The sequence below is a fragment of the Passer domesticus genome, chromosome 1 (assembly GCF_036417665.1).
Source record: "Passer domesticus isolate bPasDom1 chromosome 1, bPasDom1.hap1, whole genome shotgun sequence".
NCBI classification, from domain to species: domain Eukaryota; kingdom Metazoa; phylum Chordata; class Aves; order Passeriformes; family Passeridae; genus Passer; species Passer domesticus.
This window is the reverse complement of record NC_087474.1, coordinates 156183709-156201550: the sequence shown is the minus strand read 5'-3', so window position 1 is coordinate 156201550 and position 17842 is coordinate 156183709. Positions and strand designations below refer to the sequence as shown.

The 17842-nt window shown below is 38.7% G+C and overlaps 1 protein-coding gene across 23 annotated transcripts in view; it reads left to right on the top strand.

Moving 5' to 3' along the window:
* Positions 1 to 17842, top strand: part of FAM135B (family with sequence similarity 135 member B) — a 203946-nt gene that overhangs the window by 132800 nt on the left and 53304 nt on the right. For all 23 annotated transcript variants that reach the window (XR_010350422.1, XR_010350440.1, XM_064398103.1 and 20 more), the window contains one exon: positions 9219 to 9345. Coding sequence is in view for 21 of the 23 variants with exons in the window: in XM_064398103.1 (XP_064254173.1) it covers positions 9219 to 9345 (127 nt within the window). In the remaining 2 variants the exon portion in view is untranslated. The remainder of the gene's footprint in view (positions 1 to 9218; positions 9346 to 17842) is intronic.

The window sequence follows — 17842 nt, the reverse complement described above, 5'->3', positions numbered from 1 at the left end:
GAATTAGATTCTAAGAGACTACTTCTAACCAGAGAGTTTTGATCAGATAATTTGCTCATTGTTCTACTACAGGAAAGGATGAAAGAACAATAGCTTAAGAGGCTTAATGACTGTTTTCAGTTCTGTGTTATCCTCTAATGAATGGGGTTGCACAGCCTTGTTACTGGTATTAGGCATAAATCACATGATGAGCAACTGTTCCATAGTCAGATTATTATAGCTTTTAAAGTACTACTATTTTGTGGACATTTGTGAAGTAAACAATCTATTTACTTAATGAGGTGGAATGAAGGTTTTTGGCAACACAATATACAGTCTCATTTGCTTAAGCCCATAAAATCATTTTAAAGTGTGATAGCAAGGATTTATCTTCTTCTTGATAAATATTCCAAACCCAAAGAGTTTTTACGTCATGCATTCTCTATATATAAATCAGAAAGAAGACAGTAATGTAAAATAAATGGCACTTCTAAGCACTCTAAAACAAAACCAGCTAATTAAAACTTATTTGGGTTTCCCACCACTCAGGACTTTGCATTTCATAATTTATCACTGGAGTATATTAGGAGCATAAAAAAATTAAGCATGCAGTCATATTTTTATTTCATAACACAATAGCACCTGAATGACTATATAGTTTTTTTTAAAAATCACATTATAGAAAAAAATAAACCCCAAATCATACAATCATGGAATGGATTGTATTGGAAAGGACATTAAAGATCAGTTAGTTCCAGCCCTCCTGACACTCCTCCCACTAGACCAGGCTGTTCAAAGCCCCATCCAGGCTGGCCTGGAACACATCCAAGGATGGGAATGATTACATTATGAAGGAAAAAAAAATCCAACAGTGTTTCACTGTGGTATCATTTGCTACCTTGAACTGCCCTATCATGCTATATACCTTGTGTGTATATACACATTATTCCTACACATATCTGCAGACCCATATGGAAAATTGCAACAGTTCGAGACCTACCCTGAAAATAATTGTGTAAAATTGAAATTTACTGCTGTATTGAAGTTTTTCTGCAACACCACTTTGTGTGAAGCACATCTATCAGCTCATATATGCCATGTGGACTCAGCTTTTTTATATTTTGTCAGCTCTGATGACAAATTAGATGCTCTTGTTCAAGTTTTTCGTTGTTGTTTGTGTTTAAAAAGGAAAATCAGACCAATCCAGGCCTTTCCCTTCAGGGTAATGTATACTCACAAACAGCTCCTGCTGGGGAAACCTTTCCAGGGTGCCTCCATTACCTCCTGCTTCTTTAACAAGTGAACATTTTGATATTGATATTTGTCCTGGTTAAAAATTCTGATATAATAAATATTACATTAGGTTTGAGACTTTGAAGCCCTCACCTTTTACCAGCCTGAGAATGAGTGAAATTCACATGTCTGGGATCTTTTGCAGGCTTCTGGATACAAATTTTGTAATTCAGCTTTTCTAAAAAGTGTAGCAGAGCTATTTGATAGAGTCCAAGTTCATGGCAACTGCTAAAGGTTTTGTGGATTTACTGAGAAAGTGAGAGGCTGAGTAGGAAGGTGGTGAGGCAGACTTTGAGTGAACTCCTCTCCAGCTTTATTAGCACAGAATCATAGAATGGTTTGGGTTGGAAGGGGCCTTAAAGATATTTTACTTCCAACTCCCCTTCCATGGGCAGGGACACCTTCCACTATCCCAGGATGCTCCAAGTCCCATTCAATCTGGCCTGGGACATTTCCAGGGATGAGGCATCCACAGCTTCTCTGGGCAACCTGTGCCAGGGCCTCACCACCCTCACAGTAAAAAAAAAATTCATCCTAAAATCTGAAATGAATCTTTTTTTCAGTATTTAGCCATTTCCCCTTGTCCTATCAGTACATCCCCTTGTCAGACATCTCCTTTTTTATAAGCTACCCTTAGGTACTAATGTCACCCTGGAGCCTTTTCATCTCAAGGCTGAACAACCCCAGCTCTCTCAGCCTGTCCTCAGAGGAGAGATGTTCCAGCCCTCTGGCCACTTTTATGGCCTCCTCTGGGCCTGATCTGAGAGGTCCACACTATCCCACAATGTCCTGTGCTGGGGATGCCAGAGCTGGATGCAGCCCTGCAGGTGGGGTCTCACAAGGGCAGGGCAGAAGGGTCAGAATCCCCTCTCTTCACCTGCTGCTCATGGAGCTTTGGATACAGCCCATTGACCAGAACCTTCAAATTCTTATTTGCAGGGCTCCTCTCAATGAGTCTCAGTCTGTACACTCACCTGGGAATATCCAAGCTCAGGGGTGACACTTGGATCTCATGAGGGTCTTGTGGGCCCACTTATCTCCAGAGCAATCGTATTTGCTGTACCTGTGGGATGACCACAGGCATGGTGTGATGCTTTGGTGCTTGGATTGCCTCATCTCTGCTCCTTGGGCAGCTGCATCCCTCTGCAGCAGAGAAGGGACGGCTTTGTTTGACTTGTTCTTGCTGAGGACTGGGCCAGAGCTTGATTAAAAACTCTTTCTCTCATTCTTAGATAACTTTGACTTCTCTGAAAAGCACCCCAGGAGTGGCTCAGGAAGCTGGACTGTCAGGGACCAAGTTCAAGACTTTTCTTTCCAGGCAGAAGTGGAATAATAGGGGAGAATTGCCATGTAGGGCTCAGCGCCTGTGATAGCTGTTGTCTTGACCTGAAACACTTCTGCCCTCACATGTGTCTTTCCCTAAACCCAAACCCTTTGACAAGGCACAGCAGGACACTGTGATACCAGGGCTGGAGCTGTGGCAGAGCAGTGGCAGCTGCTGTGCTGGCTGTGGTGTCTGCACTGAGTGCTTCTGGCACCTGCAGATCATGGAGTAGTGTTTCAGACTTCTAGAGAAATAGAGCAGAACCCACAGCAGGAGCTGGATTCCCCATCCTAATATTACACAAGAGGCAGTTCTCTTTGGAAAGTTGAGGGTTTGCCTTTGGCAACCTCATTTTACCCAGGGTGACAGGAGATGAGCAGGTGAGCCTGTAAAAAGATAACCAAAAAAAGGGAACAATGTTCAAGCTTAAGTCTGCTCCCCTGCTGAAGCACTGGCCTCCTTAAACACCGAAATACCTTCCATTCTCTTACCTAAGATCCACTTGTAAGAGGAAGGTGAGGAGGAGGAGGCGTGGGGGCTTTGGACTCAAGTTTTCTCATTTTTATGGATGAGTTTGGTTTCTGGCCCGAGGCACTGATTTCTCCCTTAGCTCCCTGTCACTAGCCAGGGCTGTAAGTGCAGCCAGTGCTCATTAACCAGCTGCAGCTGTTAGGAAAGACACTTTGCTCCAGCATAACTCAGAATTCAAGAAATATTTCACTTTTTCCCCAAAGGAAAATATGGTATGTGTAGTCTCAGGCATGCTGCAAGCACTGTGCCTTACACTGGACTCACTTAGGAGGCAAACACAAGAAACATGGCTCATTAACTTTAGAGAGCTCTTCACTGCTTCCCAAAAAATAAAAACCCAAACCACCAAGGAAATTAAAAAAAGCCAGTCTTGAAATTGCTGCAGATAAGCAGATTCTTTGCCATGGGCAGCTGGCAAACCTGTTTCCTCTTGCTTACACATGAAAGGGGTTTATTTTTCCCAGCTTTCTGGATTCTCCTCAATTTTCTATTCTTTTCCCCAATTCCATACATAAGTTTATGTGAAAAAAACAAAGTAGGCTTTCAGGATTTTACTTGTTAACATTGAATTCTCAATTGCTCATCTCCAAATCACTGTGGAAAACCAAGAAATCTTGGTGGAATCTGACATGGGGAAATAATATAGTGTAAATTTTGTTGGTGGAGCAACCCAGACACAGATACTCATTTTTTCAGTGCCTTTACCTTGTTCTTTCTGGAAGAGGAAACAGAATCAGAGGGACACGGTGTATTTAAAGATTTCTGATCTAGCCCTGATCTTGTTCTCTGCTTCACTGCACTGAGGAGTTAGGCCAAGCCTGGCCCTTCTTGAGCAATTTTATCTCACCTACATTTGTTTACTTCCAGGCATCCTCCTGTTCCTCGAAAGCACAACTGATCCATCTGTAAATGATGCACACACTGTGCTGCCTTGTGTACCTTGAATCTGGGTGCAGATTATACAGGTCCATTCTCCTACAGCTGGAAGTGTTGCTGACTCCTACCTATGGGCAGCTTGTGTTTGAAACTGTACAAATATTGTACTGGGGACTAAAGTTCTTCGCTTATTCTCCCTCTCAACCCTGTTTGCAAATAAACTATTCTGTAGAAGGAAAATGGAATTTTTATGCAGTTAGGAGCTATTCCTTCCATAGTATGTTTATTAGAATCATACTGGTTTATATTATTTTCCTCTAGGAACTCACCTATAACTGGATGATTTTTCCTTTGAATTTTTTTTTATTTTGTAGTTTGTTTCATATCCGCAAAGATAAAACTTCACTTTGGCTGCCATTCTCCTGTGCTGCCAGCTGAGAAATCACATAAGAAAAACATGACAATTTCTGAGTCAAATTTAAAAGAAAAATCCCACTCAAAAGTAAATTAAATATCACCACATGGCTTTATCTGCTTTCAAGTTTTATAGCAACTAAGGTTAAGTTCAGGACAAATGAGCCAGCATTTTCCAGCAGTCAATATCAAAATTAAAGATTTCAAACCAGATTCCCCCTTGACTCTGTTTGGTATCTAAGGAGAGATATGTATTTTCATTAAAATTTAATTTTAATAAGCCTTATCAGTTTTACCCAAAAAGCTCAGAATGTTTTATTGATTATAACCTTAGTGAAACTCCTTGGGTAAGAGAGGACCATGTCTAGAGGAACACAATCCGTAAACATCCAGATTATTCTTAAAAAAAATAACAGATCACCCATGTACCCTATGGCCATGTACCAGTAGGAATTTGCCAAAAGCTGTATTAAAGTTTTGAGTTAAGACAGTGAGGGAAATTAGTGTTGTCACTACAGCTTTCCTGTCTGTGGGAAAAAGAAGTTACTGGTGAAAGGCAAATAGATGGTAGTGGGGACTGTGAGGGTTTAATTCTGAGTTGTGCTATTTCTATGGAACTGACTTATATTTTCAAATTTTAAATCAGTAATATTTTATGTATAAGGGACTGAGATATAAAGAAGTGGTTTTTCCAAGGATCTGGTCTAAACGGGATACAAGTTCATTTCTTTAGTTTTCACTCCTATTTTACTCACAAGACTGAAATTTCTTGTCATTAGAAATGTAATGACTGTGTGTGTATGGAGGTAGTTTGGGTTTTTTTACAGTTTGATAATTTCATATAGTGCAAGATAGGTTTTTTCCCCAAGCAAGAATCAGATCCCATTTTTTTCCCCCATTCTGCTGAAAACTTTGCTTCATGAAAAAAATTGTTTCAAAAATTCAAAACAACTAAACCCTTCTCTGCTCAAAAAAAAAACCAACAAAAAAAACCCAAAAAAATCCCCCAAACAAACAAACAAAAAATCACAAAAACAAACAAACAAACATCCCCCCCCAAAAAAAAACCAAAAAACCAAACAACTAAAAATGAAAGAAAAGTATTTCTTTTTGGGAAGGTGAATCTGAAAGAGAACAGGGTTTTCTATTAAACTACCCTAAAGTAATTTTTTTAATTTACTTCAATAACACATCTGAGTTAACATTTATCAAAGCCTTTCAATTTCTTATGCTCAGAAACTGTCATTTCATTTATATGTAAGATAATTGTCCACAGAAGAGAAAAAAACCAGGGAATGATAATTTAATATTTTGTGCTATACGAGAACCTAGTGTTACCACATTGAATTCTGCAATAGCAAGTTCAAAAGAACCAGAAAGTTCAGCACTTATTACAATGAGCAATTCATTTCAAAAGATGTTACAGGGGCCAAAAGGATAAATCACAAAGTCATGGGCACAAATTCATGGAAGGTAACCATGACTGCTGGAAATAATTGCTTGAATATAACCTTTGAGTCAGAAAGGTCTTAAATTTTGATTGCTGGATCTTGCAGGCTGTAAAGAAGGGAAAAAAAATTTGACTTTTCAAGGCAGTTTACTGTACTGTGTGTTCACAGATGACTGCTGTAATAATTGGGAGACTCCTTTGAAGGATAAGGGCATAAAATGATAGAATTATAGAATGGTTTGGGTTGGAAGGGACCTTAAAGATCATCTTGTTCCCTGCCATGGACAGGGACACCTTCCACTGGACCAGGCTGCTCAGGGCCCCATCCAAACTGGACTTAAAAACTTCCAGGGATGGGGTATCTACAAATTCTCGTGGTAACCTGTGCCAGGTTACCTATGCCACTCATGGTCTCATGGATAAGGTCATCAAAATGCCAGCTCAAAAAGAACCCATAAAACATTTCACTGAAAATATTCATATTCCTGCACACACTTTAATCCTCTTAGGCACACACGCATGTTACCTCTTTTGACCTTTTTTATCCTGATTCCAATTAAAAGCTGAGGTCATCATACTGGATAAGGATCTAAATGCTGATATTAAATCAGTGCTATTAAATAGATAGTCAAAATGGACATACAAGTAACCAAGGTTCATGATTCATACAAATGAGCAGGTTTGCAGAAATAATTAGAAGAAATAAATACAGTGAAAAAATAATTGATGTAGCAAATGAACCTGTTATTGCTAATAATTTTTTTTCCATCATAATGTACTTCAGACAACATTAGAGGGACTCAGCAGTTTGTAAGCCTTCCACTTAAACTTTCCCTCAGCAGACTGATGATGTTTTGGCATGTTTCCCAAAAAAAGGTTTTTGTTTTACAGTGCTATGTGAAATCAATTTCCATAAAACCAACAGATTAAAAACCCTTCTCTGCTGTAAAAGCAAATGATAAATAAAAAAGGCATTAAAAAGTGCTCTTCTTTCCCTTTAAACCTTTGAAAGCTTTGCTCATATTCAAATGAGGAGCTTTTCATGTGCACAGACCATTTGTTTAAGCTTCTCTCTCTGATACCAGAGCATTCATTTTTTATTTTGGTTTCTTGAGCCTTTCCAGCAGACCACAGCAGACAACATCATTCAATAACAGCTGAAATTATTCAGAGCAGTGTATTGCTTTTGTCTGTTGGAAATAGCTTTATTTTTTTTTTATTTATTTATTGCTTTTATCTTAAATGGTGCATGTAGGAAATACATGGAAAGACTTCATGCTGCTTAGAAACAAACAGCTGGAAATTGCTTTGATAACATAAATTAAAATATACATAAGTAAGAATAGATATTTGCTGATTTGTTCTACCCCATCCTACTTCTTATGGAATTATTTTTTTGCCAGTATTTATCTATAACAATCTGAAGTTTTGTCCTACAGACAAGACAGGGATTTGTGTTTAACCTTCTGAAACTGGTCCAATTTGTAATTTTGCTTGAGATTCTTTTTCCAATGTTGCAAAACTGTTTCACACCAGAACTTCACCTTTTTATGGCTATTTTTGTTTGTTTGTTTGTATCTTTAATATGAATCCTTCCAGAGTTCAAGAAGCATTTGGGCAATGCTCTCAGCCACATGGTGTGTTTCTTGGGGCTGTGCTGTGCAGGGTTAAGAGTTGGATTTTGGTGATTCTTGTGGATCCTTTCCATCTCAGGCTGTTCTGTGATTCTATGATTCTTTGTTTTCTGTGTGTTTCTGTACAGCACTCAGCACTTTCACCTGTCCTTAAAAACTGAATCTGGTGTAGATATCAATTCATTAGTTTTATCTGAGCTGATGTGGCCACATGATACGTATCTACATAGAGGAATAACCTCGGATGGGAAAGGCATTGCAGCAGGAGTGGCACTTCCCTGTGGCTTCTAGTTCTGGCACATTATGTTTTTAAGATGTTTTTTGTGTTCTCCATCTTGGAAGCTTTTATCCATTCAAGAAGACCAGGTCTCCTGGTTACAATAGGATTTGGGATGCTTGGATGGGCATCAGATACCTGTGGATGGTGATCCCAGTCGGGAAGCTGTAGCACAAAGCCAGTGGCATTACCTCTTCACTTGGTAGAAACAGCAAATGTGTTTCCCCTTTTTCTCTACAGTTCATTATTTCAGTTCCACCTCTGCCTGCATGTTTGTTAAGAACCCTTTTGGTTACTTTCATTGCACTTTAGTGATCACAGTTGGCAATTTGACTCATTGAATTCCCCACAAGTAGATTGATTTCCCTCTTGAAATCTTGATGTAGTTTGTGTACAGCATGTGTTATCAGAGGGACTAACAGTATGGTTATCTCATCTCCAGTTGTTGATGAGACAGTCATCCACCCTCTCTCTACAGTCCACAATTAGAATTAAATACTTGGAGGGTAGAATTCCTCTGATCTGTTTGATATCACTCTTCAGCAAAAGATGACTCATGCTGGAAATGCCAATTCCTCTCCAATGAATATAAAGGCAGCCCACATCATTAACTGGGGTCTAAGTACCGCTCAGATTAATCCAAAGTATGAGCCCTGGCTGTGCATCAATTCTCTCGTGGGCTTGATGCTGAGTAAACTCTAGACAGGTTATTCCACCCTTAATGGGTTCTTGGTCTTCAATAGCAAATGTACAAATATAGCCAGAAGGGAGCACTAACCACAATAGTCAGCACTGAGAATAAAACAACTTACATTCTGTCAGTTCTTTGATGAAGAATTTGGATAACAGTGAAATCACATTGCACCCAGAAAAAATAATTTTTTTTGGCTGAAGTCTTATCCTTTTGGTGCTGAAAGCTAATGCCATGGGAGAGTGCGAAGTGGCAACCAAACTTCCAATCTATAAGAATAAGTTTGGGATGAGCTAGAAAAGATATTGGTAGTTAGGAGAGATCACGCACAACTCAAAGAGGAAGGGTGATGTGGTTAAAGCCAGAGAGAAAGATGTTGCATCTAATCAAGGTGCAAGCTGATGAGAGGTTGCATAAGAATGTGATCCATGTGGATAGATGGAAAGGTTGTGTTGGTGAGATGTCATGCTGGAAAAATATCTGTAAGATAGCAGACAAGGGAGTGAGTTAGAGATAACACACAAACCACTTGACTGAATGCCTAGAAAACAAACTTCATTCACATTGCTTGAGCTACTATACACTAGACAAGGATAATTTTCAAGGAAAACATGAATTTACAGTGCAACTTGAAATAAACAAAAGCACAATTCACCAAAATTGTAACTCTTTTCTAAGCAAGGAAATAATACTGGGACAACAATGATTCTTCTCTAAAAATGCTCCTCTGATTATTTTTTTCTTTCTAGTTTTGCTCGTCCAGGGAAAGGTTCATGGCTTGGTAAAGGCAACCTGGAGGCAGGACCAGACCAGTCCAGTATGTCATTAGAAAATCTGGTGTTTGGAGCTGGCTACTGCAAACCCACTTCTTCTGAGGTAAGGAGGATGACGAATGATGTCTTACTTCAATTCCATCACACACAGTCCACATTGTCTGTGGAGAGCATGTCATGGTTTTATATTTCCTGTAGAGGGATTTTTTGGAAGAACAATCCTTCAAACATTTCTGCATGAGCCACCTGGCATGGGGCTACATAATTCCTGGGTGTTCAGTCCCCACCTGCATGAACCATTTCATGGTTCAAGATGTAGGGATATACATACCCCTCATGGACAGTGACACTTTCAAGACAGGATTCACCTGACCAGGTGTCTGCTGTAAGGTGAAATTAATTATTCAGGAAAAGGTCCTGACTTTCAGTTCTTGTGTATGCAGTCAGAGGACATGAGTAATTATTAAGGATGTTGTGAAAGAAAGTTTTGTGTCCAGAGTATTGTGTGTGTTGGTGACAGGGTGTTACACACAATGCAGGTCCCACAGTTATTGTGTGTCTTTGATCTTGCTACTTACCACAGGTAAAAAGGAAGCTCTTTGTGCAATTTTTAAAAGAAAGTTGGTTGTTTTAAAATGATGAATTTATTTTTGTTGATATTTTTCTAATTTCTTTTTTATGTTTTTTAAAGGCTGGTTTGGTTTTTTGTTGGGTTTTTTTGTCAAAAATGTTTCCTCAGCTCTGGAAACTCACCCCAGAATATTGTAACCATTAACCTATTAAGAAACTTTGATTCAAGGATTCTGATTAACATGCTGCCCTCAGCTTCCCTCAACCTTTTCTGTCAAAGCTTTTCTGTATAAATATTAAAAATATGCAAGCCTAGAGCACTTGGTACAGAGGAACTACCAGGGAATTAATAAGGGCTGAGAGAATGTTTGGCCCGAGGCTGCTATCCCAAACATTGGGGCAGTGTATGCTTTTGGCAAACAAACTGACCTCAACCTCTGCCTCTCTGGTATGCAGACACATCACAGACCTTTAAATAACTGTTTGTACTTTAGGCCAATCTCATCACATTAGAAAGAATCTTCTTTGGAGAGTGGTGCCTATTTTCATTATCCTCTGAACAAGTCTCTGTTGAAATAAGAGAAATGGAAAGCTCCGCACTCCCATTTTTGCTTTTAGTCTCCATGGAAAAATCTTGGTCCGCTGTAATTAGAAAAAAAACAAAAACCAAAAAAAACCAAAAACCAAAACAAAACAAAAAACAAACAAACAAACAAAAACAAACAAACAAACAAAAAAAACCTACCCTTGTTTCCTTCCCAATTTTCTTCCTTAGCTGAAAACTCTATCTTCTACCTATCTCTGTAGACTAATTTTTTTTTAATGTCAGGATAATTGTGAGTTGACCTTAACTTGAAGACAGGTGCTCACCAAGCCATTCTGTCATTCCCCTCCTCAACAGGACAGGGTGCAATAGAGAAAAATTGTGGGTAGAGTCAGTTTAATGAAGCAAAACCAAGGCCATGTGTAGAAGCAAAGAAAAACAAATGATTCATTCTTTCCTTCCCATCAGCAGCTGATGTCCAGTCACTTCTTGGGGCTTCAGGGCGTGAAGTGATTTCTCTGGAACACAAACATTTTAACAAATTCTCCCCCTTCTCCTTCTTTTCCTCAGCTTTTATTGCTCAGCCTATTTATTACACATTCTATGGTATGGAATATCCCTTTGGCTAGTTTGGGTCAGCTGACTGGCTGTGTCCCCTCCCCTCCCAAGTGGGATCTTGCCCACTCCCACCCTGCTGATGGGGGAATGTTGGAGACAGTGCTGGTGCATGATGCCTTGTGAAGGCTGATCGAGAATAGAGACCAAACAGTGTAAGAAAATAAAATAGGGATTTATTAAAAGGTCTTCATGGATACACCTTGGGCAGCACAAGAGCCCAGCCAGGGCTACACCCAAGATGAACCCAAAATGGTCACAAAAAAATGGATGACCAGTCACAACGTCCCTCACTTTTATAAGTTCTGGTCCATTAGCATATTGGAGTTAATTGTCCAGTTATAACTGTAGCTTATGAAGTCCCATTCTTCTTGTTTTTCTCTCTTCAGTTCACTCTTGTTTATGCTCTTGGGCCTAAAATTTGTATTATTTGGTCCCCAGCTAGAGAAGAATTTTTTTGTCTACCTGCTCTGTGAAGAGAGCTAACTATCCCTTAATATGAAGCTCAGAACTACACCCTGAAGCAGTACAGAATATGAAAAATATAAAAGCTAAAACCTGAGGCATCATGCTCAGCAGGAGCCAAAGCAGTGCAGTGCCACCAACACCTCTGCAGCCACCAATGCCCAGCACAGCGCTGGGAGGGCTGCCATGGGGAAAGTTAACTCCATCCCAGTCAGAGCCAATACAATTATTATTATCCTAGCAGATGAACTATGAAATACCAAAAGGAAATTGCTCTACCAAGACCTGGCTTTAGCACACTGCTACCCTGCAGTCATCAGAATACCACATGCCAACCATTATAAATATAATGCTGCACAGTCCACATGGGCAGATGTGCATTTGCTTAGCTTCAGAAACCTCCATAAGTCATGACATCTGTTCTTGAGCTGAGTGTTTTAATTTAATAGACCGTGATGGCCTTTTTGCCTATGCATGATGCATGATAATGAGCAAAAGCTATTTTCTCTTGGCTTAACATTTAAAAAAAAAAAAATAAAAAAAATCAGAGCTAGAAAAGAAACTGTTGTGGGGCTAGACCCAACTCCAAGCAAAGGCCATGTGACTGACTGCTGGTTTATATGGAAGTTTATATCAGGCTGTTAGGGATTGAAGGAAGAGAAGTAATATTAGTTCTTTCTGTGCTGTAGTACTTAGCACTGGGTCAAGTTTTCTTCCCTTTAAAAACTTCTAGATACTATTCCAGGTTGTTTTAATGTATTTGTTAAACTTCAAATGGTTTGGAGACTTTTGCATCACTGCCAGTGGCCATGAGAATGGATTCTACCCTTTTCATGAAATAAAAAACCCAAAATATGCAGACCTTTCTGATTACTTTATGTATATTTTTGTTTGAACCTTCCCTATTGCATGTCAATTCAACAATTAATAACTGTTGAATACCAGAACTTAAAATATACCACACATATTTCTGTTTGTAAACTATTCCGATTTGATGCAACTGGCTAAATCTAGGGTGAAACATAAATAGATCTGGTCTTTTAAGGCTGGCAAAGCTTCATTGAGAGGCAGGACATGGGGAAATCAATTTTATAGGGATGTTGGTTACTTTCTTTTTACGTCATAAGCTGCCATGGAACATTTAGTTCATGGTTGGTCTATGGACTATGGACTATGGATTATGGATAGTTGGTCTATCATGTTTTTAATTTGTTTAGTTCTGTTTCCATCTCCTACATTTCATGTGCATTTCTATGTTTTCCTTGATCTAAGAAGTCTCCAGGCTTAAGCTCTTAAAATGCATCTCCTGGGCAAGTGCCTTCTGTTTAGTATCTTTTCTAGGGAACCAAATGTGATTATTCAGTTTACTGTAAGACTGAAAACAGTCAAGACTTTCTTTATTTTAGCCTTAGTTATTGTGAGTAAACCAAAAAGATCTTATTTTTCCCCTGACAGCTGCAGATAGATTATTCTTCCAGAATACTTTACCAGGATACTCCAGAATTCCAGTGCAGGAACTGTAAATCATTCCTCTTGTACCCTTGCCCCCAATCTATGCATAAAACCCCAGGAAAGGTGTTGTTTATGGTGTCTGAAGCTTTATTAATTTCAAAATTTATTTATTTTTATAGGTTTGGTATAAATTCTACAAATTCAAGAAGCAGATTGGATAACAAAAGTAAATTTCATTCTTATTAGTGTAATCACATGCAGTAGATGGATTAGTGTCATGGTGTTTTGAGTTTATGTTGCAAGGTTTTTGGTACCAGAGGGGAATGGGACCAGGGGTGCGGTGCCTTCTGTGAGAGGAAAGAAGAACCTTCCCCCACGTTAACCAAAGACAATTCACCACTCATGGTTCCGAAGAGTAGTGGCTAGATTTACAGTAGTTTTAAACTCGCAGGAAAGCCAGAAATGTGCTGAAATATGATATTAAAACTGCCAAGTTATGTTTTCCAGATATTTCTTGAATACAAAGTAGAAGACTCTTATCTTGGTATATAATATATATGTCATATTTTCCATTTACCCTCTTTTTTCCTGATAAGATTTGGCTGCATCAGAGAGTTAATGCTCGTTTTAGGCCCACAGGTTGACTGTGGAACTGCTTATCTAGTTTATGTCACTGATTTCCTTTTTCCTCACTGAAAAGGCAACTGACTGCCTTAATTTTTAAAGATAGTCTGCATCAATCAGCTCTTCTTTTCACTTCCTGACCTAAACTTCTGCATTTGGGCTGCTGAGGTGCCACTGCTTAATGACAGATCCTGAAGGCTTCTTGTTCTGCACTTCTGCCTTCTCACTGTGGAGATTAATTAATGCCAGCAGCTTTGGATTGTACTTGTGCATTTTCCCTAGATATCACCAAATGACTTCTGGACATCGCTGACACTTTCCTCATCTACTGGCTTAGCAGAGTAGTTATAATAATTAATTCTATTTAAACCTAGGTGGTTTTTCAAAAGTCTTTCTGTCTCTTCCCATTTCCCTACCTTTTCCCCTTTCCTCCTTTTCTCCCTCTCTAATATTTTCTCTATATCTACACTGCACTCCTCCCTTCAAGCACAATTAAGGCAACGAAGATATTTGAAAGATGATATTTTTGGCTGTCAGACAAATACGAAGAAAGACAATTTTGTGATCAACAAACTAGAAGAGAATAATCACAGAATAATAAAATCTATGACATAATAAGAAGCACTAGAACTTTTTCAAGTTATTTTTAGCCCATAATCTATGCTCGCAGGGAATATATATCACTGTGTTCAAAATAGGATCATATCTACTGCAGTCTTGGGAGATGCCAGTGGGGTGAAACAGCTTCATGAGCTGTGTGTGACTGGTGTCCCTTTGGGGGACCTGAATTCCCCTTTGTGTCTGCTAAATTGCTTTTTGCTGTGAGGAAGTTCAAGGGGCTCTTTTGGATGTTACAAGGTCTGTGTCTCAACTCCACACTGACTCACTCTTTCAGGTGATCTCAACTGTCCTAATAGCTGGATACTGGAAATTACAGCAGCTTTATTTATCTACAATAAAATAAACTATTCCTTCCAGATCTGCAAATTGAATGGTCACTTACACTTCAGGATTTCTGTGCCTTACCCAGTAGCATAAACCTCTTCTGTATTCACTGTTGTCAGGCTGGTTTAATGTCTTTGTAATATTGTGCATCACATGCCTGCTGTGTTATAATCAAGTTGAATCAATGGCATACTGGGGATTATTAATAAACTGTACTCACAGTAATCTTATTTTCATTTGGCTAGCAGTTGCACTGCGGATAAATTGACTTCTGAGTAATCAGATTGATTAATCATATGATTTCTCATTAATAAGGTACTGGTGTTTGATGAGAAGTGTTCTTCTTTCATCTAGCATTGATGTAGCAATCCCAAAAGACATGAGGTTTATGCCTGGCATAACACAAGAACCAGGAGTGTCATTCAAATAAAATTTGTTGATGATAAATGTTCTTTTCCACAGGCAGTTTGCTAATATTTTCATCTTTTCAGCAGCATATGCAAAACCTGAGCTGTTCTAGCCTAGCACCAAAACATTATTTAAACCCACATTTTTATGTCTCATAGCAGTTATCTGTGGTTTAGTCTTATTTTTTTCTCTATAGTTATGGCTCTTTGGCCAAATACATAACTTTTTCAGCTCTTGAAGTAGGAAGACCCTGAGATTATCTCAGTTCATTAGAGCACAGGGCTAATTACCCCAAAGTTGTGGGTTTGATCCTTCTCCAGGCCATTCACTTAAATGTTCAGCTTGATGGTCCTTGTAGGTCCCTTCCAGCTCAGAGTATTCTTTGATTGTGTAATGATTGTGCATCAGAGAGGAGCCCAAATAGGATCTATTGTGGGAATTTTAGTATATATTATAATCCTGTGGTTCTAAGACAGCAGATACATATTTTTAAAATCAATTTTTAAAAAAATCCCAGTACTTAAAATAGCTTTTATTTATAATTGCTTAATGTAGTTTACATCAGAATTTCATCTAGGATTGTTAATTTTATATGGAAATGCCTTTAGTTTTCATCTCAGACTTCTCTTCTGGGGTGTGAGTGTTTAATGGCAAACACTTCTTTCATGTGTTAGAATGCATTTGTAATGGGTGGTTTTGAAAGATTCCTTGGGTGTCTTGCTGATACAAATGGTGATTAGCTGTGACTGGGACTCCAGCAGATGTCCAACACATAATTATTCTGAAATACTAAGACAGCTGATATACTGCTTTTTATAAGGTAAAATGACAAGTATCTTTAATCAGTATGTTCATGGCACCATTTGTGATAATTACTAATGAAATCTTTAATCTTTGGTTGCCTGAAGATAAATGGCTGATCTCTAGAAAGAACTAAATTATTTCCTAGCTGTAGCAGAAAATATGTAACTAATAATGTGACAATAACTAGTTTCTTTAATCACTGGCATATTTCTTTTCTGTGGTTCTTACTCTCTGATCCAACATATGCAGCGTATAACAAAGCAATGATCTGCATTTTTATGGAGTTCAAAACTGAGATTAATTTGGGTTTAGGCCTGAAACATGGTGTTAAAATAGCCTTGCAATCTTTTTGCCATGTGTGTTCAAGGAAAATGTCATGAAATCAACTGGAGATTCTTGTGAGGATGATGGTGATTTGTTCTGGAGAAAATCTGTGGGAATTGCTCATATTAGACTGATAATTTATTCCTTTTGTTAAGCAATAAAATTTTCATAGGAAGTTACTCTTTTCATATGTACTTTTTTGCTGGTTTTCTGCATTTTTAATATATTGGCTGTTGCAGTCACTTTCCAAATCTCACCTAGATTTATATAACTGAAAGGATTTTTATCATGGCTAATTTAGAGAGTTGTGAGTAGTGTGGTAAAAGGCAGACTAAGCATGGAGAACATATTTCTCCTTCACATCTACTATTACAGTTGTATACTGAAGAATTTATTTGGCTTCCCTCACCATAATTTCTCACTTTGTCTGAATCCATTTATGTGGTTCACATGGCTAACATTCTATCAGTTCAAGGTTTTCCTTTCTGGAGATTTCAGCATTGATCTTTCAGGAATTTTATAGGAAAGGGCTTGTGCAATACCTTTATTTTTCTTTATTCTCTGAAGCAAGGTGCAGGAGCAGAGGGAACAGATTTTTTTACTCCTCCCTTCAGCAGCTGGACTTGGCTGCTCTCTAACTTTTGAAAGAATGTTTTATTATTCACTTTTTCTCTCTTCTCAGTATTATTTCCAGTACTTAAAAATCATGTTCATATGCCCTAAGGAGCACTAATCCTTAGCTCCTAAGGAACAATAGTTCCCACTGACTGTGATGATAAGAGAGCTCCTGGAGGGAGGGAGACCAAATCAGCTCTCACAGCATTTGAGCTGCTGGCCTTTCCAGGGTGGGCAGAGATGCCAGCACAGCACAGTGCAGATCCATCAGCTGAAAGACAACCCTTTGCTATTGGCAAGTGTCCCAGACAGCAGGGGACTGGGGAATAAGGAAAGAGATTCTCTCTCTTTCCAACCACTTTGGCTTGTTTTGTGGAAACAAATCTTCAAGTGGCAGCAAAAGCCTACAGCTCTGTTCACAGCTATCATGTCAGTCATAGTGACCCAAGAAACAGCTTCACAGCTGATGAGAATTATCAGTTTTGGTGCAGTGCTAGGCAGGAACGCTTAGAAGGGCAGTCCCAGCAACATCAGTTTGTGCAAAACCAACTGACCCCATTCAAATGGTCTAATATTTTCTCCAAGGATCAGACAAAATTTGGCAGTGCGACAATCAGATGAGAATGGGCTAAGAGAAAGAGATGGATCAGTGTATTGTGATTCTCAAAAGCACTGCCAGACAGAGGTGAATAGCATGAGACAAAAGTTTAGCCAACAAAGCATTTTTTTTTGTAGCTTTTGTGGCAAAATAAGAATAATTTTGGAATCTCTTCAGGTCTTGAGTAACTTCTTCTGAAGAGGACTTAATCTCATAACCAGCATCTGAACTCAAGTGTTGGAATGAGTGTCAAAAAGAAAATAAATTTGGATCAAAATTGGTTAATGCTTCAAGGAAGCTCTTCGCAAAACCAAAAAGCATATGAATATACATGCAGTTGCACACATGAGTACTTGAGTGAGAATATGGGTCTAAAAACTTATTTAGGGTAAGCCAGATACAGTCAGAAGCAAATGAGCTTACACTACTTTTTTGACTGACATAAACCTTTAGAAATCAAGCCTCCAGTCAGCCCAGTTTTAGCACAGTATTTACCTCTGCTGTTCCCATCTTCACAGTATGATATTTGAATAGGGTCTAATGGATTGTTAATATCTGTGCACTCAGTCCCTGCATGATCCCAGGTTAGCTGGGTGTCTCATGAAATGTGGAGGAGCTGCAGTATTGTTCATCTAC